The sequence below is a fragment of the Trichogramma pretiosum genome, unplaced genomic scaffold (genome assembly GCF_000599845.2).
Source record: "Trichogramma pretiosum strain Unisexual culture from Peru unplaced genomic scaffold, Tpre_2.0 scaffold16, whole genome shotgun sequence".
NCBI lineage: Eukaryota > Metazoa > Arthropoda > Insecta > Hymenoptera > Trichogrammatidae > Trichogramma > Trichogramma pretiosum.
The window spans coordinates 2111563-2131454 of NW_019641647.1; the positions used below are offsets into that span (position 1 = coordinate 2111563).

A 19892-nucleotide genomic window follows, 5' to 3' on the forward strand; every position below is an offset into this window, starting at 1 on the left:
AATGTGCGATGTAAGTAGTTGGCGCAACGAAGAGGGCAAAAGACCGAATATAATAGCTTTCGTGCCAATCTTTTCTCCAGCTCTTCTCTTTCTTTCCTTCTTCTCTATGTACAGAATCCCAAACATATAACAGTCGACCCACGATCGAATACATAACACATTTTCTTTGTGAATTCATTCAACTGGTTCAAAATTCAAAAAGTTTTGCACTCGAGTACATTCTTCACATATGATCATGTGAAGTATCAAAATTTTGAAAATACCGAAACGAGTATTTTAATATCTTTTTTGGGATTATGGGATTTCATTAAAATTTTAATAAATATTCATCGCAATAAATATCACTATTTTTTACTTGATAATAATTGTTCTTCATAATAGTTTTATTTCTGCCTTCACTGGGAAAAAATGAATGTTCGTCAATGGAAAAATATTGTCTTAAAAATATTTTATTTCAGTTATAAAAGTTTTCAATTTTGCATAGCTAGAATAAAAATAGTAATATTCTAACAACGAATAATATTTATTTTTATAAAAGGAGAAAGTTTTCCTTCGTTCCTATTTTTTTTTTTTTTTGTATCACAGCCACCAAAATTATTTAAAGCTAATAAAATTATATCTGTATTTACAATTATTACTTGCGGTTGTTGTTGAATTTTAACAATGAGTAGTGATGGCCAGTGTTATTTAATTCATTTGTATTGATATTTTCTAGTGAAGTGTGGATGAAAATTATTTTAAAAGATATCTAAAAAATAGTTGAATAGCTTGTTTAACCGACCTCTTATTCTATTTCCCAAGGGACCATAAGTAAGGTTTGTCATAATTTTTACTCAACATCGCATTAATTATTTACATGGAATCGAACTTAAATATCGGTTTTTGACATCTAAACTATACGTTTCAACTTTTTCTGTGGAAATTTCAATTTTTAATACTAATTATTGATTGAATATTCAAACAAGAGCGAAAATTGGGACGGAGTCCGTAGTACAAAATAATTTTGATTGTCTCACAGTCGGCGTGATACGACTAATGTGTAAACATATTGGTAACCAAGATTTTCAGTTTTTCTTTCTAATTAGATGGTCAAAATTTGCCATTTTTGTTTTATTATTGTTTTCAACATTATTTTAACAAAAAAGATAAATATTTCGTAGAGTATTTACAACAAAAAATTACGATTTTTAATCTTTTTTAAAATCGTAAAGTTTATAAGAAAAAAAGGTCAAAGAATCAAAAATTATAGACTTACTTAATTACATTTATTTCAATGCTTTGAAATCCTGTGTTTCAGTATTACTTATCTTGGCGAACGATTATTTAATTTTGCCGCGAGGCACCACTTCACTCACAGACACCAGTCTCACAACTTATAATTCAACGATCAGATGAATTTAATCGATACCAAAGAAATCGATGTTACCGATCATAATATAAACAGTCAATCTAGCGCGTAAACAAGTTTCTGATGTCAGTTCCTGCAGTTGCATGTATAAACTTGAAAATTTTTCATAAAAAATAAACGGAATTCGGCAAATAAAAAAGCTTTAATGAGTTTACTATTATGGCATTACGCAATAAAAAAAAGTCAGCTTGGGCTGATCAACGGAAAGAGCTTTTGTATGCGATGGATTGGGTAAGTTACTTTACTTTTAGATTTTTCATTGTTGCTATGTTTATTTACTATCAATATTTCTTTTTAAGAGTGATTACATGACAGCTAAAAAAGCCAAACTTGAAGAACAATTTCAAGAAGCAGCTCAATCTGAATTCGCTGAACCAACCTCCAACATTTTTAATGGAATAGCAATTTTTGTTAATGGATATACTAATCCTACGGCAGATGAATTAAAACGTTTGATGATGGACCATGGTGGAATTTATCATCATTATTTGAGATCTAAAACTACTACTCATATGATTGCTTCAAATTTACCTTACACAAAAATAGTATCTTACAGAAAAGCTCAAAATCCTTTGCCACTTTGCAAACCTGAATGGATAACAGACAGTATCAAGGCAGGAAAATTACTTGATTATAGAAAATATCTTCTTTATTCACAGTGTACAGAATCTCAACCATCACTTTTTCAAATGGCAAAGCAAACTAAAGTTCAGGACCATATCACCAACAATCCAAAATCATCTACTTCGACTTCTTACAATACCAAAACAAATTTAAAAGTAACAAACATTCATAACAAAATGTCAGATAATGTAGAAAAGTCTTCAGAAGAGGTAAATAGTACAAAAAATCCTGAGTTTATAACGGAATTTTACAATAACTCTCGTCTGCATCATATTGCTACCATGGGTGCAATGTTTAAAGATTACATTAATGAGTTAAGAGATGCCAGTGATGGAAAATTTCCAGGCTTAGAAGCTTTGAAAAAACAATCAAGTTGCAATAAAAATGATAAAGTTATTTTATATAATACATTAAATAATTCAGACTCTGAAGAAGATCTTTTTGATGATTACAGTAAACCTAAAATAAAATCTAAAGTATCATTATCTTCAAATACAATTACAACAATAATGCACATAGATATGGATTGTTTTTTTGTATCAGTAGGTTTACGCAAACACCCAGAATTAAAAGGATTTCCAATAGCTGTTGCCCATGCTAAAGGGAATAAGCAGGGTTCATCCAATGATGAAATTGAATCTATGTCAGAAGTAGCGTCATGTTCATATGAAGCTAGAAAAGCTGGTATCAAAAATGGAATGTTCTTAGGAAAAGCTTTAAAATTATGTCCAAATTTGAAAACTATTCGATATGATTTTGAAGCCTATAAAGAAGTTTCACAAATTTTATACAATACAATTGCGTCTTATACTTTAGATATAGAAGCTGTAAGCTGTGATGAAATGTATGTGGATTGTAGTAAAATTTTACAAGAAACAAATTTAACACCAATGGAATTTGCAACTGTGATAAGAAATCAAATAAAAGAAAAAACTGGTTGCACAGTTTCAACAGGTTTTGGAGAAAATAAACTACAAGCAAGAATCGCTACTAAAAAAGCTAAGCCTAATGGCCAATACTTTTTACATGGAAATGAAGTCAGATCTGTTATTCGAAACTTAAGTGTTAAAGATTTACCAGGTAAAATATCATTTTAATAATATGAAAATAGACTTGAATTTCTCTTATTTGAAAGTTTTTTTGTATAGGTGTGGGTTACTCAATAAGTGATAAACTTAGTCAATTGAATGTTAAAACTTGCGGAGATTTAGAAGTAATTCCTGTCCATGTATTACAAAAAGAGTTTGGAAAAAAAACTGGTCAACAATTATATAACATGTGTCGAGGAATAGATAACAGTAAATTAAATTTGGAACATGTAAGAAAGTCTGTTTCTGCTGAGGTAAATTATGGTATAAGATTTAAAGATACAAATTCAGCTCATACATTTCTTAAAAAACTGAGTGAAGAAGTCAGTGATAGATTGAAGAAAAATAATTGCAAAGGAAAATGTGTTACTTTAAAAGTAATGTTCAAATCAAAAGAGGCTCCAGAGCCAAGAAAATTCATGGGACATGGTATATGTGACACTTTTAACAAATCTAAGAATCTTATCGCACATACTGATGATTCTGTAATTATTGCAAGGTAAAATAAAAAACGTGCATACTATTTTTAAGTATATACTTTTATCTTTTAATCTATCAAACAAAAATGTTTTTATCTTAAACTTGGAACATTTCTAGAGAAACTATAAATCTTTGGAATCAATTTAATCAGAATCCTGAGGATGCAAGAGGTATAGGAATTCAAATTTCAAAACTTGAATCAAAACTAAAACCCAGTGGTCCTACTCTAGAAACATATTTCAATAAAATGGAAGTAAAAAATGTTCCTGCATCAACTTCTTTGAACCATAATAAATTGAGTAATAACAGTACATCAAAAATACAAAAAGTAAATATCAGGGAAGTTACTAATAATGAACACGAAACAAATAATACTAATACAAAATCTGATACAATAAAAGAACAACAAAAGTTCTTAGAAAAACAGATATTAAATAAAATGAACATGAACAGATGTAGTTATGAAAATCCAAACAAACAAGAGAAACAAGAAACCAAGTTGGAAAACATTGTTGCAACTAGGAATATCTCAGAGAATAAACCTGTAGCGAATTCAAGTTCAAATACTTCAAGTCAACTTAAACAAATGACTCACTTACAATATTTTAAACAAAAAAAACCAAATAATAAGGTTGGTAAAATGAAGTTACCAGATATTAAAGAAATTGATTTGAAAGTACTGATCGAATTACCAGTAGATATAAGAAATGAAATAATAGATCAATATAAAGAAAATAATGAAAATGAAAATTCTGATGAAATTTTACAACAGGAATCTACAATTCATGATTCAAAACAAAATGAAAATGTTGAATGTAATAATCCTAATGAAACTTTAATAATTAATAAGGATATTGGTTTTTCCCAAGTTGATCCAGAATACTTAGCAGCTTTACCAGATGATATTAAAAATGAAGTCAAATCATATTGCGATGCCAAAAAGAAATCGAAACTACCAGTTAAAAATGAAAAGCAAAACATGGTTCTTAAAAGATGGAATATATTCAAACCAGAAAAAAAACCTCTAAAAAATGCAAAAAGAAAAATTAATAATAAAACTAAAATGCAAGGAAAAGTTAAAAAAGAAACAAAATTAATTGTTGAATCATCCACGTCTAAAATATTAAATAAAAATGAAACAAATGCGGATATACCTCAACAGGAAAGTCAAACTTCAAAGTCAACTTTAAATGCAACTGTTTATTTTGATCCATCATATGGAATTAAAGAACATAATGAAATATTGACAGATCTTGTACGATGTCTACTTGATTTACCAATAGAAAATGTAAGTTTTAAACGGTTTCTTTGTTGAAAATATTTTAATAAAAATTTTAAATATTAAAATAATTTTCTTTCAGGTAAGAATGCAAATAAAACAGTGGGTAATTAGTAATTCAGAAATCAATGATGTGGATTTTTTATCTTTCACTACTTACCTAGGCACTTTACCAAAGAAAAAACGGCTTTCGGATCTTCATACTCTTCTAGAGTCATTACACATGTAATTTTCAATAATTTAAAATACCACCACAGAGCTATTTTTCATACCTTGTTGCTCGAAAATAACATTTTCCGTTCTGCACAGCGTCAGGAAAAAGCTACTTTTGAGTCATTAGTTAGTATTAAATATTATATTGCTGCCCTAGGTCATGAAAAAAAGAAAAGTTCTAGGGCATGTGTAATTATAATGGCTGAAGCAAAGCCGAGTTATCTAGCAGAGATATCCTTTTTCTATTTTTCTTGTTTTTGAATCGCAGCGGGAGGGTAAAGGTCACTTTCGGGCAGCTAGTATGAAAAATTATAGCTTAATTTATTCTTTATAATTAATTAATTAATACTAAAGGGTATTAAAAATTTGATTTAAATTCATTCCAGGTATATATCAAAATCGACTTTTTGCCAATGGCATAAGGCATATAAAAAAATGGTGAAGCATATTCAAGTCCGAATGTTATCTGAATATGGTTATCCTTTAATGGTACCTACCTACATTGACTGTATGAAGTGCACTTAATATAAATGTGATATTAGTATTTAGTTTTTATGAATAAGTGAAAATATTTTTAAAAAATTTTCTGTTCAATTTCGAACAATTTTCTAGAATTATCAAGGATTTTTTTAAGGAAAAAGTTGCAATACATTGAAAATAATAAAAGGTGCTACAATACAAATTTTAAAAATTTTATTTAAAAATTATCTTAAAATTTTTTCTGAACAGTTGGTCGAATTATTCAGCAACAAAAAAGTTTAAACATGATATTATATTTATTTTATTGCTTTTATTGAATTTCAAATTCAGTATGTGCAGCGCCGGATCGCCGATGCCAGCTTACTAGTGAGCAATCCTCCCCTCTTTCTCTCCCCCCCCCCCCCCCCCCCCCCCNCCCCCCCCGGTGTTTGAGCGAATACGATATAAACGATATATGTTGTCTGTTGGTTATACATACAGTACTTGTACACCTAGCCTATAATAAAAAAATTAGTTTTTTACTAGAATTCAGACAATCTGAGCGTGAACAGTATCATTACTATAATTTAATTCATCTGTATTGATTCAAAACCAAACATCGAAAACAATAATGGAAACTATTTTAGAACAAATGCGTCGTCGTCACGAAGAACGTGAACGTTTAACCGACGCTATGGTTAAAGAAAAGCTAAAGCTTCTGAAAAAACCTAGTCACAGAGAAACAATCAATTCGGAACATCGCTTAAAATTACTCCTCGACCAGTACATGGACAGCTCACAGAGCTTGTTAGAATTGTATGAAGACAAAGATGGGCAAAGGAAGGAAGAGGTAAAATGATTATTGTAATATTTGACACTAACTCAGCAGGCAAACATCTGACTTACACTGACATATTATTCATAAATTTTATTTTTTAATTATTATCAGTATACTGATTTTTATTTGCTTTAATTTTCAGATTCAAGCTCTCTCCGGACCAAATGAGTTTACAGAGTTTTACAATCGTCTGGAAAGTATCAAAGAGTTTCATCGCAAACACCCTAATGAAATTAGTGTACCCATGTCAGTAGAATTTGAAGAATTAGCTAGGCTTAGAGATAACCCAACTGAAGAAAATGCAAATCTTATAGACTTTACTGATGAAGAGGGATATGGAAAATATTTGGATCTACATGAGTGCTATGAAAAATACATCAATTTGAAGGGTGTTGAAAAAGTTGATTATATTACGTATTTAACAATATTTGATCATTTATTTGATATTCCTAAAGATAAGAAGAATGCAGAATACAAAAAATATGTTGAAGCTCTGCTTGAGTACCTCATGGACTTTTTAAGCAGAGTTAGACCTCTTCATGATGTAACCAATGACTTACAAGAAGCAAATAAAGAATTTTTATCGCAATGGGAACAAAATACTTTTCCTGGTTGGCCAAAAGAAGCTGAAAGTGCTTTAACAAATATTGGAGCACATTTAGATCTTTCAGCTTTTTCATCATGGGAAGAACTAGCATCTTTAGGTCTTGACAGATTGAAATCAGCACTGTTGGCTTTAGGTTTAAAATGTGGTGGTACATTGGAAGAAAGAGCTCAAAGGTTATTTAGCACTAAGGGAGAAGCATCTTTAGATCCGAATCTCTTGGCTAAAAAGAAGCAAAGACGACAAGGAAAAATGAAAAATGCGGAAAAACAAATGGAAATTGCATGCTTAGAAGCACAAGTGTATAAACTTGCTGAATTGGTTTCAAGCCAAAGAACAGCTACAAAAGAAAATGTGCAACGTAAACAAGCTCGTACAGAAGGAGAACGAGGTGATTCTGATGTTGAGGCCAGTGCAAGTGAGTCTGAAGAAGAAGATGATAGTGATATTCCCTACAATCCAAAGAATTTACCTCTAGGTTGGGATGGAAAACCTATTCCTTATTGGTTGTACAAATTGCATGGATTAAACATAAGCTACAATTGTGAAATTTGCGGTAACTTTATGTACAAAGGACCAAAAGCATTCCAGCGTCACTTTGCTGAATGGAGACATGCTCATGGCATGCGATGTCTAGGCATTCCTAATACTGCCCACTTTGCCAATGTGACACAAATTGAAGATGCTCTTGCATTGTGGGAAAAATTAAAATTACAAAAGCAAACTGAAAGGTGGCAACCAGAACAAGAAGAAGAATTTGAAGATTCTCTTGGTAATGTGGTCAATAGAAAAACATATGAAGATTTAAAAAGACAAGGACTATTGTAAATGTCATTTCATTAGACAGCAACTTATAATAATGTATTAAATAATATAAAAAAAAAATACCTCTTGAAATGCTCTTTTAAGGCAAGCAAGTTTAAGTTCATATAATTCTATTATTCAAGTTTTATTATTAAATAGAATTAAGGCGTTATAGCAAAAATAGTTGTAAATAGTATGACAATAAACTATAATCTTAATCATGATATTTTTCATCATTTTATTGCTCTATACAATTATGCAATTTAAAAATTAAGAATTATTGTACAAGGTATAATTATTTACATTTTGTACATTAATATCAAAACAAACACTTGAAGCTACAAAAAATTAGTTGAATATCTTGATTTATGCATCGTCTAGAACTGGTCTATTTGTTTCTTCTAATTTATTTTCAGATTTAGGAAGAAGAGCTTTTTGTACTTCACCAATTTGAAGTCGTTCTCTTGCTAAATCAGTTCTGCATTTTGTAAAATAACCAAAAGTTACAGCCATAAATGAAACAAAACCCACATGAGATGACATTTTAGGTTTGCTGGTAAATAAAAATGTGAGAAGGCTAACACCAACGTAAGATGATATAGAATATAAAAAAGTAGTTCTGAAGCACGGAATTTGGAAAAGATCTCGACCAAATATTACTAACGATGCCCGCTTCGGTTCTTCATCCAATGCACCTTCTGCAATTGAAAAATTTTTTTTACTGTGCAACATAATCTTTTATTCTTTATGCAGTTTATAAGGTTTGATCATCTACCTATTTTGATTGTATCAGATGGTTTGGCCATTTTTGAAAGAAAATTGATAAAACTTCTTGAAGGTTTCCTTATATTTTAAAGATTTATTTTGAGCGACTACTATATGTCGCGTGTAGCAGAAACCGCAATTATTCTATGTTCATATTATGATTATGGCGCAATTCTATCATTATTTTGCTCATATTGCGCAGATCAAGTATTTGTACTTTCAAAACAGCTGATTTTAGAGTTAAACTTCTATCAAAACTATGTGAAAGATTGATTAGCTTTTATTAAATTAGTATGAATAAGATTATTAATAAGTGTCATGAACGAAGTGTAATCTAAATTTAACTTTTTAACTAAAACAATTAATTTTAAAAACTACGTTGGATTTGAGTTTATCTGTATAATAAACATTTTTAACCTTAAAGAAATTTCAAAATTTTTGTTTATGTTGATGTGAAATTCATGAAAGTATCGTCAAAATAAAGATGCCTGATGAAGAAATAGAAAACAGAGCGGAGGTTGATGGAATTGTAGGACACGACACACCTACGGATCGTAAGTCAATATAAATAAACTGCCATCTAAATTTTTATTTTATGTTTATTTTTTACTTATTCATAATTAAGCTTTAAAAGTTTATTTTTACTCTACTTATTCAAGAACTTACAGAATATCAGTCAGAAGTTAATTGTATATTATGTACAAAACCATTGTGTTAAAACAAAGTACTTTATTTGATACATAAATGATTTTTCTGCTCAATATTTTGTATTCATAATTCATAATGCACAGCACTTATTTTACTTTTTGACTTGAAATACTAGATATTTATTTTTTGTTATACAATTATTTTCGTTTTATGTGCAGAAATTTTTTTCATGTATCTGAGACTCATGACTTAAAAAATTTAGATAAAGTTGCATTAAAAAATTATGTTTTTTATAATGTCTCTTATCTAACGTAATTCATAAATATTTGCATGCATGCTATCTTTTATAAAAAATAATATTTCTTATAAAAATCATTTTAAATCATAAAAAATTTGTTATAAAGTTGCCCAACTGGGAAATTCGTGTAATCCAAAGCTATATACTCCCCAAGTAGCAAATGTCCCCACTGTAAATATTGCTGTTATAATACTAGGTCCAAATCCAGCAATAATCAAGTTCTTTGTAGGAATTTTTCCAGCAGCACTAACAATTGCATTCGGTGGTGTACCTACTGGAAGATGAAATGAAAATGAACAGCCAAGTGTTGCAGGTACCATCAAATACAATGGATGGATTTTGATAGCAACACACTGTAATGTTACATTAATAAATCACTTGACTATTTATTACTTTCATTTGCTATCTCAAGCTGTTGCAAGAGATAGCATTTATATAAAAATATAAAAAATACATAGCTCACCATTTCTGCTAAGACAGGCAAAATAATATTAGCTACTGCTACATTTGATGTGAGTTCAGTAGCTGTTTCACAGAATATAAAAACAATTATCATGATCCAAATAGGATTCATACTTTTCAGTCCACTCAAGGCCTCTCCAAGCATTCTTGATAAACCAGAATTTTGACTACCAGCTGCTATGGCAAAACCACCCCCAAGAACAAACATTAATCCCCAGTGCATTTTTTCATTGATTATTTTCCAGCTGATCAAAGCTGGTGCAGGTTTGATAGGACGTCGATCTGGATCAGAACTGAAAGCCCGGAAAAAATCTAAGCGTGCTGGTATGATAAACAACAGAATTATCAAACCAATTGCCGCTGTTGAGTCTTTCACTTCTCTATAAAACAAAAAAAAACAATTTTATTAAAAGAAAAATATTAATGATAATTTTTTATTGTTGTTGAACGTACTGATTGGTAATAAAAATTGGCCAACCAAGAATAAAATCAGGTTTCCGGAAAAACCACAGTAACACTATCAAAATAAAAAGAAATGCGATAGATCCTTCATGCCAACTGACTGGTCCCAATTCTTTGTACTTGCTGTCGATGACTCGAGCAGCAATACGTTCGCCTTCCTCGCCAATGTTAACAGCCTTGGCATCTTTGCTATTTTTGCGAAACAGACCCATAAAAAGTACTTGCAGCCAAAGCCAGGTCAGTACGCCTATGACGAGCATCGCTGGCACTGCGTATACCATCCAAGCAGCGAAATTGAGACCTGGACCCTTAGAAAATCGTCTAATAAGAAGAAAAAAATGTCCTTAATTGAGATATTCAATCGCTATTGTCATGATAAAAGCGTCGATCTGTACTTACGCTTCGTATAATCCTTTCATTGTGAGGTTCGTACCACTACCCACAAGTGTACCGATTCCACCTATTGACGAGGCGTACGCTGCACCCATGTAGTACGACATTGTCAGCTTTGTTGGTTTCTTTTTTCTGTTGAAATGGATTGAATGTATAAAATGTCATTCTGACGATAAATTTATTATGATTTAAAATAATCATTTACTCACGGTTCCGATTCTTCTTCGTCCTTTTCTTCTTCGAACATTTTTCCTAACCCTTGCTGAAAATCACCGCGAAGAAAAGGTCATCGTTAATACGAATATCGGAATTTTTCATCAAATAAAGAAAAAACTACTCATTAATATATAAGTATCGTACTGTTTCCAATTCCGTAAGAACTTTTTTGACGATCGGCAGCATCATAGCCGTAGCAGCAGTGTTGGATATCCACATTGAAATAAACATTGTCACAACAAACAAGCCCAAACTCAATCTGTGTATAAAGTCATGTGAAAATAAAAAATACTGTATGTGGGTAATTTGGCGTGAAAAAAAACATACTTTCGATGACTGCAGCCAATAATCCTGATAATAATCAGGGCAACCCTCATGTGCACGCCAGAATGCTCGATCGCTACCGCGATTACCAGGCTTCCTACAAACATCATCGTTGTGTCGTTAATATAACATTTACACGTGTCCGACGTGCTCATTACACCCAAGAGCGGATAGAGGAAAATCGGTATGAGGCCGGTGACCGGTAATGGCAGAACCTCCGTGACCCAGTACATCGCCATCACGCCTACTGTGTATAAACATCGGTACATCTGTAAGTGTAGGCAATAAAAATATCATATAGGTAAATTCATTAAAATCAGCTGATTCCTTTACCGATTTACATGTGCATACATTTATCCACGTGCTTTTATGACTTGCATATATATGGCACGATATTTATCTTTTTAACTAAAGATAAAGTCAAGCATTTTTCTCAATAGATCGACTCCCAGTGCTATTCATATTGTTTAGACGAATCTATACGTAACATTGCGCGCAATTGAGCAGCGTATGTATATTATTACTCGCTGACCCTACATGTACTGACATGTGTTTTACAAGGAATTTTCTCATGCTTTACAACGTCGATCAAGATTATCTCTTGCGTCTGCGTGAATATATATGTTCGTGTGACGCGAAAGCAACTTGTGTTATACATGTTATGACTATATAGACGAGAAAAAAGACCATTTCAGAAGCCGAGCAATGAACGATCGTATCTCATTCTTTGTAAATTTTGGTATCTCAAACCTCACGACAAGCGAATGCATACAACGAGGCTGTTTTTTTTCATCCTAACGCGTACAATTTATGAAATTCCATTTAAATGCAGTATTTTTTATACTGTTTTTATTCAACAATAACACTCGATCGATAACAATAGCAATGAAAAATCGGCTCTAGATAAAAATTAACTGCATATCTGGTTTTTACCAACGTTTGTTTCTGAAATGCGGAAGTTAATACAATGATTCGTAATGCTTTAGTGTTACTGCAATGTTTTTAACAAAGAGTAATTGAAAGCAATCGTGCATTCAAGGAATGAATAAAAAATTTCCACTTCATATTAGTTAAAACTATTGCGATATTTACCGTGTGATCTGTGTATATTAGCAGTGGTAGCAAAACAATAGGCCATAGTACGATTATAATCGATTTCCAATAGATCATAACGAAGTTCCCCAATAACTCGAAGAAATTGGCATTTCTTGCTGTAATCCTTGGTGTCCTTTTATCGGTTCTAGCAATCCTTTAAAATATCACAAAAATGATGTATCAGTTGTCTTAAAAATAAGTTAAAATTTACTCAAAGTCCTTAATTATAATTGATACGATTTTTTTAAAGTACAGATCTTATCAGACAAATTAGATCTTTACAAAAAAGGTAAAATGAATGTTTAGCATCACTGAATTTTTAATTCACACTGTGAAATTGCCTAATCATTATTACTGATGCATAGTAATATCTAATTGTAACAGAATTGAATATGGAACATTTACTAACCCTTTTATATCCGATTCAACATCTACACTGATTCCATTAATTTGTTTTTGATCCATTTTTATCTCTTCTGGATCAGTCATTGTACCCTTAAATTGATATAAAGCCAAAGAGATCGGCATTTTTAATATAATGTGTTATTAATGTAGACTAAATTATCGAATATAGAGAAAAATGACGAAATTAATGGTAAATTAAGTTAGAATTTAAAATGAAGTATTATTTAACGCGGTACAATTATGAATTCGATGATTGAGGAATAAAGTTGGCATTGATGTGTGTAATACATGAATACAAGCTTCAAGACTCTTCCTTTTATTATTTCAAACACTAAAACATCTATGGGCAACGTATGTAAGCACTATCTGTAAATAATTGTGTCATTCATCACTTACGAGGTTTGATCGATGAATTGTATCTTTTGACAAGTTTTTCTGTTGCGGTAATAGTTATTTTTCATAAATATTTTCATTTCAATGATTTGCGACATTAAATTATCAAAATATATTAAGTTTGCATTCTATTAAACTATGTATAAACGCATTGAATATGAATAGAAATTTTGAATATAAAATAACCCGCATATTTACGTAGTAAAAAAGAAATTTCGTTCAAAAAACTCATCTACGATGTGACTTACCGTTACTAACATACTTGTACTAATTTTTTCGTCAGTGATCACTATTTTTTTTTCTTTAATACACACTTTTTAAACTATTTCCTCAAGGCACCGAAATTCACTGAATCAACAGGGTTTGTGCTTTCGAATTCTGGATTGATTTGATATATCCGTTTACCATACCAAATCGACCAATGTAAACCAAAAAATATGATTATGAAAGATATTTTAGATGAAAGAAAGTATAGAGAAGCTCGAATAGTGTGTTATTTGCGTATGTGTGCTTGTGTGTATGTCGCGGTATACAGCCTAAGAGCTTCGGTCGTTAAACTATGTGTTCGTTATACTCGTCGCCGGAGCATTGTATTCCGCGCGTAAAACGAACCACTGATGCGCGTACAGCGATCCCTACTACTATACTACTTGCTCATTCAAAGACGCATTACAATACCACTCACTTTCGTGCCTCTATGAACATATGACGATATACATGGCGTCAATTTAATTCGACTCTTAAAGTCGGCGAAACGTTCGACAGATACACCACTATTTATACATATTTGAATCTGTACCATTTATCTGAAAAATTATAGCTGGATTAACCCGCTTGAATGATATTTAATCTATGAAGGGACTTAAGGAAACATTATGTACCTCACAAGGCAAGAGCCTTGTGCGTCTGATATGTTATTTTACTTTGTTTTTGTTCTCTCTCTCTCTCTCTCTCTCTCAAGTAAGCTACATTATCAACAAATTACAATAATATCGTAATAAAAATGTATAGATTGAAGTAATTATTTGTTTGATAACAATGAGAATTCCTCGAAGTCGAGCCTCTATACGGTAATTAAGTGAATTTTTTTTCATTTTTAAAATTTGTCTTACATCATCGTTCGTGCTCATGATGAAGGCAGTGATAATTGCTTGATAAATTCTATCATATTATCGATCACATTCTCTCAATTACACGTCTGAAACTATATCTTCTTTGTGGACATTACCACACCGTGTGAAATTAACAAAAATATAACAATGTACATGATCCGAATTTACTGACTAGCGCAGCCATTAACATATTCATAGAATAGTGTACGTCACGCATCGTTCATAATGTAAATCCAAATGGAATCATGATAAGCTTGTAACGAAGATAAATACATAATATTTACTACGAATTTTCGAAATTATTGCTTTTATCGATTTACAACGTAATTGTTAAAGTTATAAATAAATATAATTCTGTTTCTAAATAACTCTAATAGGCATAAGATATCCATAAAGATGAAATGTTCACTTGACGCTTATTTTATTAATGAACGGAGCATAATACGATGATGACATGTTAGGAACGTCGCCAGAAATATATCGGATACGCTCAACGTTGATCGTATTAAATATGAACTCGACTTTTACCAACAATTTGACCAAGTTGACGAACTTGATATTGTTATATTTAGAAAGTAACAGGCTTTTACAGCAGCCTTCAATATCAGAATCTTAAAGGAGGACATTTGATTCGAGCTCCTTACACTTTTATCCTTGTAAGTGCTCACAAATGAAATTCAAGCAAAAGATGTTTACGTGTGGATGGGAACTGTCTTGGTATCCTTAACATACCGATGATGTAGGTTGTAGACTCTTTTACGAGGGTCTTTCGTTGCGACGCGTAATGCATTTTTGTCGATTCGATTGTGTGACTAAACTTTAACGAGCTTCGATGATGTTATTTAATTGCGATTTGATTCATTCAGAAGTTCAGGCGAGTAATTATCATTAATCTTATGAATAATGCATTAAAAAAATCGTAAGACAGGTTCTCTTAACATTTTTATGCTGGTAAATGCATTTGTTGAAATTGTCTCAAACGTAAATCTTTGCATTTACAATATTCTGTATAATTAAAAAGATAGTGACATTTGATTTAAAAACTTTTTACCATCTCGTTATGATTATTTACTAAGATGCTATTTTCGAAAGATCATTACACGATATGAAACATTCACTGAATTCATCGAAAATCTGGAATATTTAATAAAATTTAAGTTTATCAAAATTAATGTAAAAAAGCATCAAAAATAAAGTGAATGCAATTTTTGAATTAATTTATGATATGTTATAAAATTCGAGTACAAGAAAGCAAACTTTTTAAAATAAATACTCCATACCGTTTCATGAAATTTTTTGTGCGTTGATCAATCAAAGATAAACGGTGGTTTGAAAGTTAAAAAAAGTAAGATTATTATTATTTTTATTAAAACTCGAAACTAAACGCAATGAATGATGAGCATTGAATCAAAAATGAGTATAGTGTTATCCGATCACGCTCTTGCATCGTAAATCAAAACTGTTTGCCGTCGTGGAAACAAAATCCATCACATCTTACACAAAGTCGTTGATCATCGACGATCTATAACACTTGAAAGAACTCACGCGTCACAAATTTCACCAGCGAAAGAGTCGTCGATAGCGTGGAGCTTTAGCATCCCTTCGCGAGCTCGCGAGTCCAAACCTCATGTTAAATTATATTCGGCCTGTAATAAGCACTGCTTTTCGTTATGTATCAATCTCAATAAAAATGACTACGAAGGAAAAAAAGAGGTAAACGTCGCAAGAAAAACCGAGATGCAGCGCGCGCGAGACACAGACAGAGTGCAGCGCTGCGTATACAAAGGCATTCGCGCGCGCGCTCGTGAAAATCGTAAGCGGGCACCTATATTCGACGCCAAACGAATCTACATATACACACGTAGCGCGCATAATGCGTGAGGCTCGACTAGCAGCTAAGCTTTCGAATCCGTTTGCGAATTGCAAAACGAGAAGGGAGCGTGTATTTGTATATGCATTCGTACGCACACGTGCAGACTCGTGCCAGTGTCTGCGTAAGTCTGCGTGCAACGAATTCGACTTGTAATATTCTTGGCCGAAGCGGTGCATTGCCTATATATAATTGTGAGTGTACGCACGAGCTGAGCTTGCGTGCAAGTTTGTTGAATGTCTTTCGCTCTCCCTGTTAAAATGTTGCTGCTATTTCATCCGGCTCGTTCCGGATATACACTCATGGCGGTTCTACAATCCGGATCAAAAATAATTTCTTTTTCAAGTCGAATTTGCGCGTACTTCTCATATCTGCGTTTTGCACTTTTTTCTCATTATTCGTAAAACATTATCAATCTGCTTAACATTTAAATTCACGGTGTATATAGAATATTGGTAAAACATCCAATTCTTAATAAAACTCGCTTGTTGCTTCAGAACGATGCCGAATTTACGCCAGCATATCCTTCGCAGTACTGCTTCTAGGCGTCGGTTTGCCTCTTTGGTGGGAAACCACGGCTGTGCCCCGAGCTCCAGTTAATCATCGAGCCATAAGCGCGCTTCAAGGTGTTGATGTCAGGCTGCACATGCACGTGTTGTTCGGCTGCGCGACCAAAGAGCGCAGCGCCGATCTCGCCGTCGAATTCATGCGGAGGCTAACGCATTCCGGGTCGATCGGTAAGCAAAACTTGACGTTCATCGATTTGTCGCATGATATACGATTAAGTGCTCATTTAGAAAAATTTCAAATTGTTACAGACATTTACAAATTGACCCTAGAGCATTTTAGTTATCAAAATACTTCTATACTAAGAGCTAGATCAGTCGCTGATTTGGATCGATCTATTTCCACGTTCGATCTCAAGCCTGGAGATCTTATGATTTTAGAGGTAAAGCCAGAAGTTCTTGGTAAAGATATCGATGTGTGGGTCACCAACCATCGGGCCATTTATTATTCTGAAAAATCAGGTAAGCTATAAAAGATTCACTTTGAAAATTAGTTAAATTTAAAAATCTGTGCGTTTAAATTCTAGATCGCGGAGTCGTGGCCAAAGTAATTCGTCAATGGATTTATCGGGAACCATCGCTATCACTGACTCGAAATGCTATAATTGAGCCAGAAAAATTCAGCTTGAATCCGGAGAACCGTCAACGTTTTCCTGCTAGTCCAAACTACGATATTCTCCTCACTATCGTCAATCCTCAACCGGAAGAAATGAAAGTCAATTCAAGTATTGCCAACATTGTACCAAGTAAATATTATTTTCCTAATTAGTCGTCTTCATTGTGCTACTGTTTTTTCGTTCAATCGCAATTTTTTGTATAGATTACTTCGAGCCGTTTCTACAGGGATTGAAAGACATCGCTGATTTTTCTGTTAAATCACAATGGCTGTACCTGTTACCACTGGGCGTGAAACCAAAACAATTAGCCGATTCCAGCAAATGGGGTAAACATTATGCTTTGCCAGAAGATGTTTTGCCTCAGATTATTACTCCACTCGAAAAAAAACTCGGTGCGTATAAATTAAATATTTTTTAATGCTTCAAGTTTGCTGCTAAAATTAGGTGAATAATTCGTTAGAGCTTTTTAATCTATTGAGCATTTGGGCAATAGCCAATGTTCAAAATATCAACTAATAAATTCACTCACGGTAATTATTTCTCAAAGTGATCATTGATCTCTAAAGTGATCAACTGATGAAAGTACTCAAATAATTTGCAAAATAATATACAAATAATTAGAAATTCATTTTCAAAGTAAGTTACGATAATATATATAATTATTAATATTTAGTCGAACTTAAATTTGATTGCAGCTTCGCAAGTGAGTCTGCACCCTACGATAAATCTAGTCATGTACATTGTTCCATGTAGCGAAGCACCGCTGTATATATATGACCAAAATGGTCAACGACAAGACGTGGGATCGAGGGCTTTCCATTCACCAAGGTATTAATAATAATCATATAATTTACTTGGTAATTAAATGAAATCGCTAATATTAACGTTCATTTAGATGGGGTGGAATAGTATTAGTCAACCCGTCTTATGAATTTTGTACCAAAACCAAAACCGACAAAGTATTTACTCCAGATGAACTCTTTGTTACTGGAGTATTTTTGCAACATTTAAAACTTCTCATAGGTGTTACTGATAAGGTGCGTTAATGAATGATCAGTTTTTTTTTAAGTAAAGTACCGTTCCAAGTATAAATTCACGAATTTTGCGATTCTTTAGATGCCGATTCCACGAGTATACGTGGCTGATCCGTACGGATTGGAACTCCGCTTGTGGGAAATCGATGATATCTTGCGTATGAGAGCAATAGAGCAGCTGACCTCAGCCAAGCTAACTTTGCAATCATTATCAAAATTACTCAAGGAAATCAGTAATATTGTCATAACGGATACGGTAGGTAATAGAATTACTAGAGCCTTGGATTTGGTTAAAAAATCGGCTCAATTGTTGGACGAAGCAGATTTGGTAAATGGTTTTCTTACCAGTAAAGAAGCTTTCGTCGTCTCTGAAGCAGCTTTCTCCGACCCAAGTTTGCTTGCTTTGTTGTATTTTCCAGATGATCAAAAGTACGTTTTATGGCTGAAACAAATGTATGTATAATATTGTTTGATTACACGTTATACTCAAGCGAATTTTATTATTTACAGATATGCTGTGTATATTCCACTATTTTTACCAGTCATGATTCCTGTTCTCTTCTCACTCAAAAATATAAAAAATTATTTATTTTGTTCAGATTAAATTGTTAAAAATTCATCTCAGATAAATAAATGTAAAAAACGTAAAATAAGAATTTAAACCATCATATTAAATTAGGAACTATCATAAAATGCATGAAATTACAATCGATTTTGGACAACCGATACATTTATAAAAATTTATTAAGGCCTTATTCTCTGTATTGTGATAAATTATTGTGAATTAAAACATTAAATCACATTTTTTTACACTTTTCCCCTTTTCACATATTATTTTATGGATTTCCAATGTTAATTATTATTTAATTAATTTATGCAAGAATTAAGCTTTAAAAAATTTGAAAAAATTTGGTAAAAAAAATTAAAGGTATTTAGAAATAATTAAAATAAATCAACATTCCATTTTTGCAGATTAGGCTAACTAATAACCAGGAAAATATAAAAAATCCTTTAAAGTATAAACTGTAACGTTTTTTAGATGTGTACTGTAATCATAGAAATTTGTGTTGTTTATTAATTTTTTACTTTTTCCATAAAACTTGAATTACTTAGAATTTATAGAGTTTATCTCCATAAAGAAAAGGTACGAAGATAAGTAACCTGCAGTTGTAATAAAAAGTAAGAGTATTACGTGTCTAAAATTGATAATAATTTTACATTTCTTTGTATTTTTTTTGCTCATTATTACATTTCACTATACATTGTTAAATATTTTATCCGAATTTTTTTATACGCGTCGTACATAGTACATTTTTTTTGTTACATTTGTGTACAAAATAAAGAAATGCATATTCTTAAGTCACCGACTATTCTCATTTCTGATGAATTCAATGCATTCAAAAAATCGCACTCTACTTTTAAATGAAACCAACTC

At 32.0% G+C, this 19892-nt stretch overlaps 5 protein-coding genes across 13 annotated transcripts; 3 read left to right on the plus strand and 2 right to left on the minus strand.

Moving 5' to 3' along the window:
- The first annotated feature begins 1555 nt into the window (after positions 1 to 1555).
- Positions 1556 to 5750, plus strand: LOC106658381 (DNA repair protein REV1). The gene is made up of 6 exons (XM_023459817.1): positions 1556 to 1639; positions 1708 to 3112; positions 3181 to 3619; positions 3718 to 4888; positions 4962 to 5104; positions 5479 to 5750. Exons 1-6 carry the CDS (start codon positions 1568 to 1570, stop codon positions 5615 to 5617), a joined length of 3369 nt encoding a protein of 1122 aa, XP_023315585.1. The 5' UTR covers positions 1556 to 1567; the 3' UTR covers positions 5618 to 5750.
- Positions 5751 to 6027: 277 nt separating this feature from the next.
- LOC106659336 (splicing factor 3A subunit 3) lies at positions 6028 to 8021 on the plus strand. Its single transcript, XM_014381842.2, has 2 exons — positions 6028 to 6401; positions 6532 to 8021. The coding sequence occupies exons 1-2, from the start codon at positions 6183 to 6185 to the stop codon at positions 7819 to 7821; spliced, it is 1509 nt and encodes a 502-aa protein (XP_014237328.1). The 5' UTR covers positions 6028 to 6182; the 3' UTR covers positions 7822 to 8021.
- Positions 8022 to 8046: 25 nt separating this feature from the next.
- On the minus strand, positions 8047 to 8700 carry LOC106659337 (cytochrome c oxidase protein 20 homolog). Its single transcript, XM_014381843.2, has 2 exons — positions 8573 to 8700; positions 8047 to 8495 (listed from the first exon to the last, which is right to left on the minus strand). Exons 1-2 carry the CDS (start codon positions 8601 to 8603, stop codon positions 8164 to 8166), a joined length of 363 nt encoding a protein of 120 aa, XP_014237329.1. The 5' UTR covers positions 8604 to 8700; the 3' UTR covers positions 8047 to 8163.
- An 84-nt stretch (positions 8701 to 8784) lies between these two features.
- Positions 8785 to 19272, plus strand: LOC106659335 (GPI transamidase component PIG-S). Its single transcript, XM_014381841.2, has 9 exons — positions 8785 to 9116; positions 16738 to 16977; positions 17059 to 17268; positions 17334 to 17552; positions 17627 to 17815; positions 18119 to 18251; positions 18319 to 18460; positions 18540 to 18886; positions 18968 to 19272. The coding sequence occupies exons 1-9, from the start codon at positions 9047 to 9049 to the stop codon at positions 19059 to 19061; spliced, it is 1644 nt and encodes a 547-aa protein (XP_014237327.1). The 5' UTR covers positions 8785 to 9046; the 3' UTR covers positions 19062 to 19272.
- On the minus strand, positions 9537 to 16151 carry LOC106659334 (protein I'm not dead yet-like). 9 transcript variants are annotated; one of them, XM_014381833.1, is made up of 11 exons: positions 13507 to 13780; positions 13262 to 13300; positions 12870 to 12955; positions 12458 to 12614; positions 11369 to 11634; positions 11186 to 11300; positions 11035 to 11087; positions 10832 to 10957; positions 10424 to 10753; positions 9972 to 10350; positions 9537 to 9861 (listed from the first exon to the last, which is right to left on the minus strand). In XM_014381833.1, the coding sequence occupies exons 1-11, from the start codon at positions 13516 to 13518 to the stop codon at positions 9607 to 9609; spliced, it is 1818 nt and encodes a 605-aa protein (XP_014237319.1). In that variant the 5' UTR covers positions 13519 to 13780; the 3' UTR covers positions 9537 to 9606. The 9 variants fall into 9 exon arrangements, with proteins under 9 accessions (XP_014237319.1, XP_014237324.1, XP_014237323.1 ...); XM_014381838.2 differs by lacking the exons at positions 13262 to 13300; positions 13507 to 13780 and adding an exon at positions 15916 to 16151; XM_014381837.2 differs by lacking the exons at positions 13262 to 13300; positions 13507 to 13780 and adding an exon at positions 15869 to 16151.
- Positions 19273 to 19892: the final 620 nt, after the last annotated feature.

Excerpts from the sequence above, each read along its gene's own strand:
- LOC106658381 (XM_023459817.1), top strand. The coding sequence starts at position 1,568 with ATGGCATTACGCAATAAAAAAAAGTCAGCTTGGGCTGATCAACGGAAA. Across the intron at positions 1,640-1,707 it reads TTTTGTATGCGATGGATTGG|AGTGATTACATGACAGCTAA; the intron begins GTAAGTTACTTT and ends TTTCTTTTTAAG. Across the intron at positions 5,105-5,478 it reads CTTCTAGAGTCATTACACAT|GTATATATCAAAATCGACTT; the intron begins GTAATTTTCAAT and ends AATTCATTCCAG.
- LOC106659336 (XM_014381842.2), top strand. The coding sequence starts at position 6,183 with ATGGAAACTATTTTAGAACAAATGCGTCGTCGTCACGAAGAACGTGAA. Across the intron at positions 6,402-6,531 it reads ATGGGCAAAGGAAGGAAGAG|ATTCAAGCTCTCTCCGGACC; the intron begins GTAAAATGATTA and ends TTTAATTTTCAG.
- LOC106659337 (XM_014381843.2), bottom strand. The coding sequence starts at position 8,603 with ATGGCCAAACCATCTGATACAATCAAAATAG. Across the intron at positions 8,496-8,572 it reads ATCTGATACAATCAAAATAG|AAGGTGCATTGGATGAAGAA; the intron begins GTAGATGATCAA and ends TTTCAATTGCAG.
- LOC106659335 (XM_014381841.2), top strand. The coding sequence starts at position 9,047 with ATGCCTGATGAAGAAATAGAAAACAGAGCGGAGGTTGATGGAATTGTA. Across the intron at positions 17,269-17,333 it reads TTATTATTCTGAAAAATCAG|ATCGCGGAGTCGTGGCCAAA; the intron begins GTAAGCTATAAA and ends TTTAAATTCTAG. Across the intron at positions 17,553-17,626 it reads TATTGCCAACATTGTACCAA|ATTACTTCGAGCCGTTTCTA; the intron begins GTAAATATTATT and ends TTTTTTGTATAG.
- LOC106659334 (XM_014381832.2), bottom strand. The coding sequence starts at position 14,060 with ATGGTACAGATTCAAATATGTATAAATAGTGGTGTATCTGTCGAACGT. Across the intron at positions 11,301-11,368 it reads ATTGGCTGCAGTCATCGAAA|ATTGAGTTTGGGCTTGTTTG; the intron begins GTATGTTTTTTT and ends CTTTATACACAG. Across the intron at positions 10,754-10,831 it reads ATGAAAGGATTATACGAAGC|ACGATTTTCTAAGGGTCCAG; the intron begins GTAAGTACAGAT and ends TCTTCTTATTAG.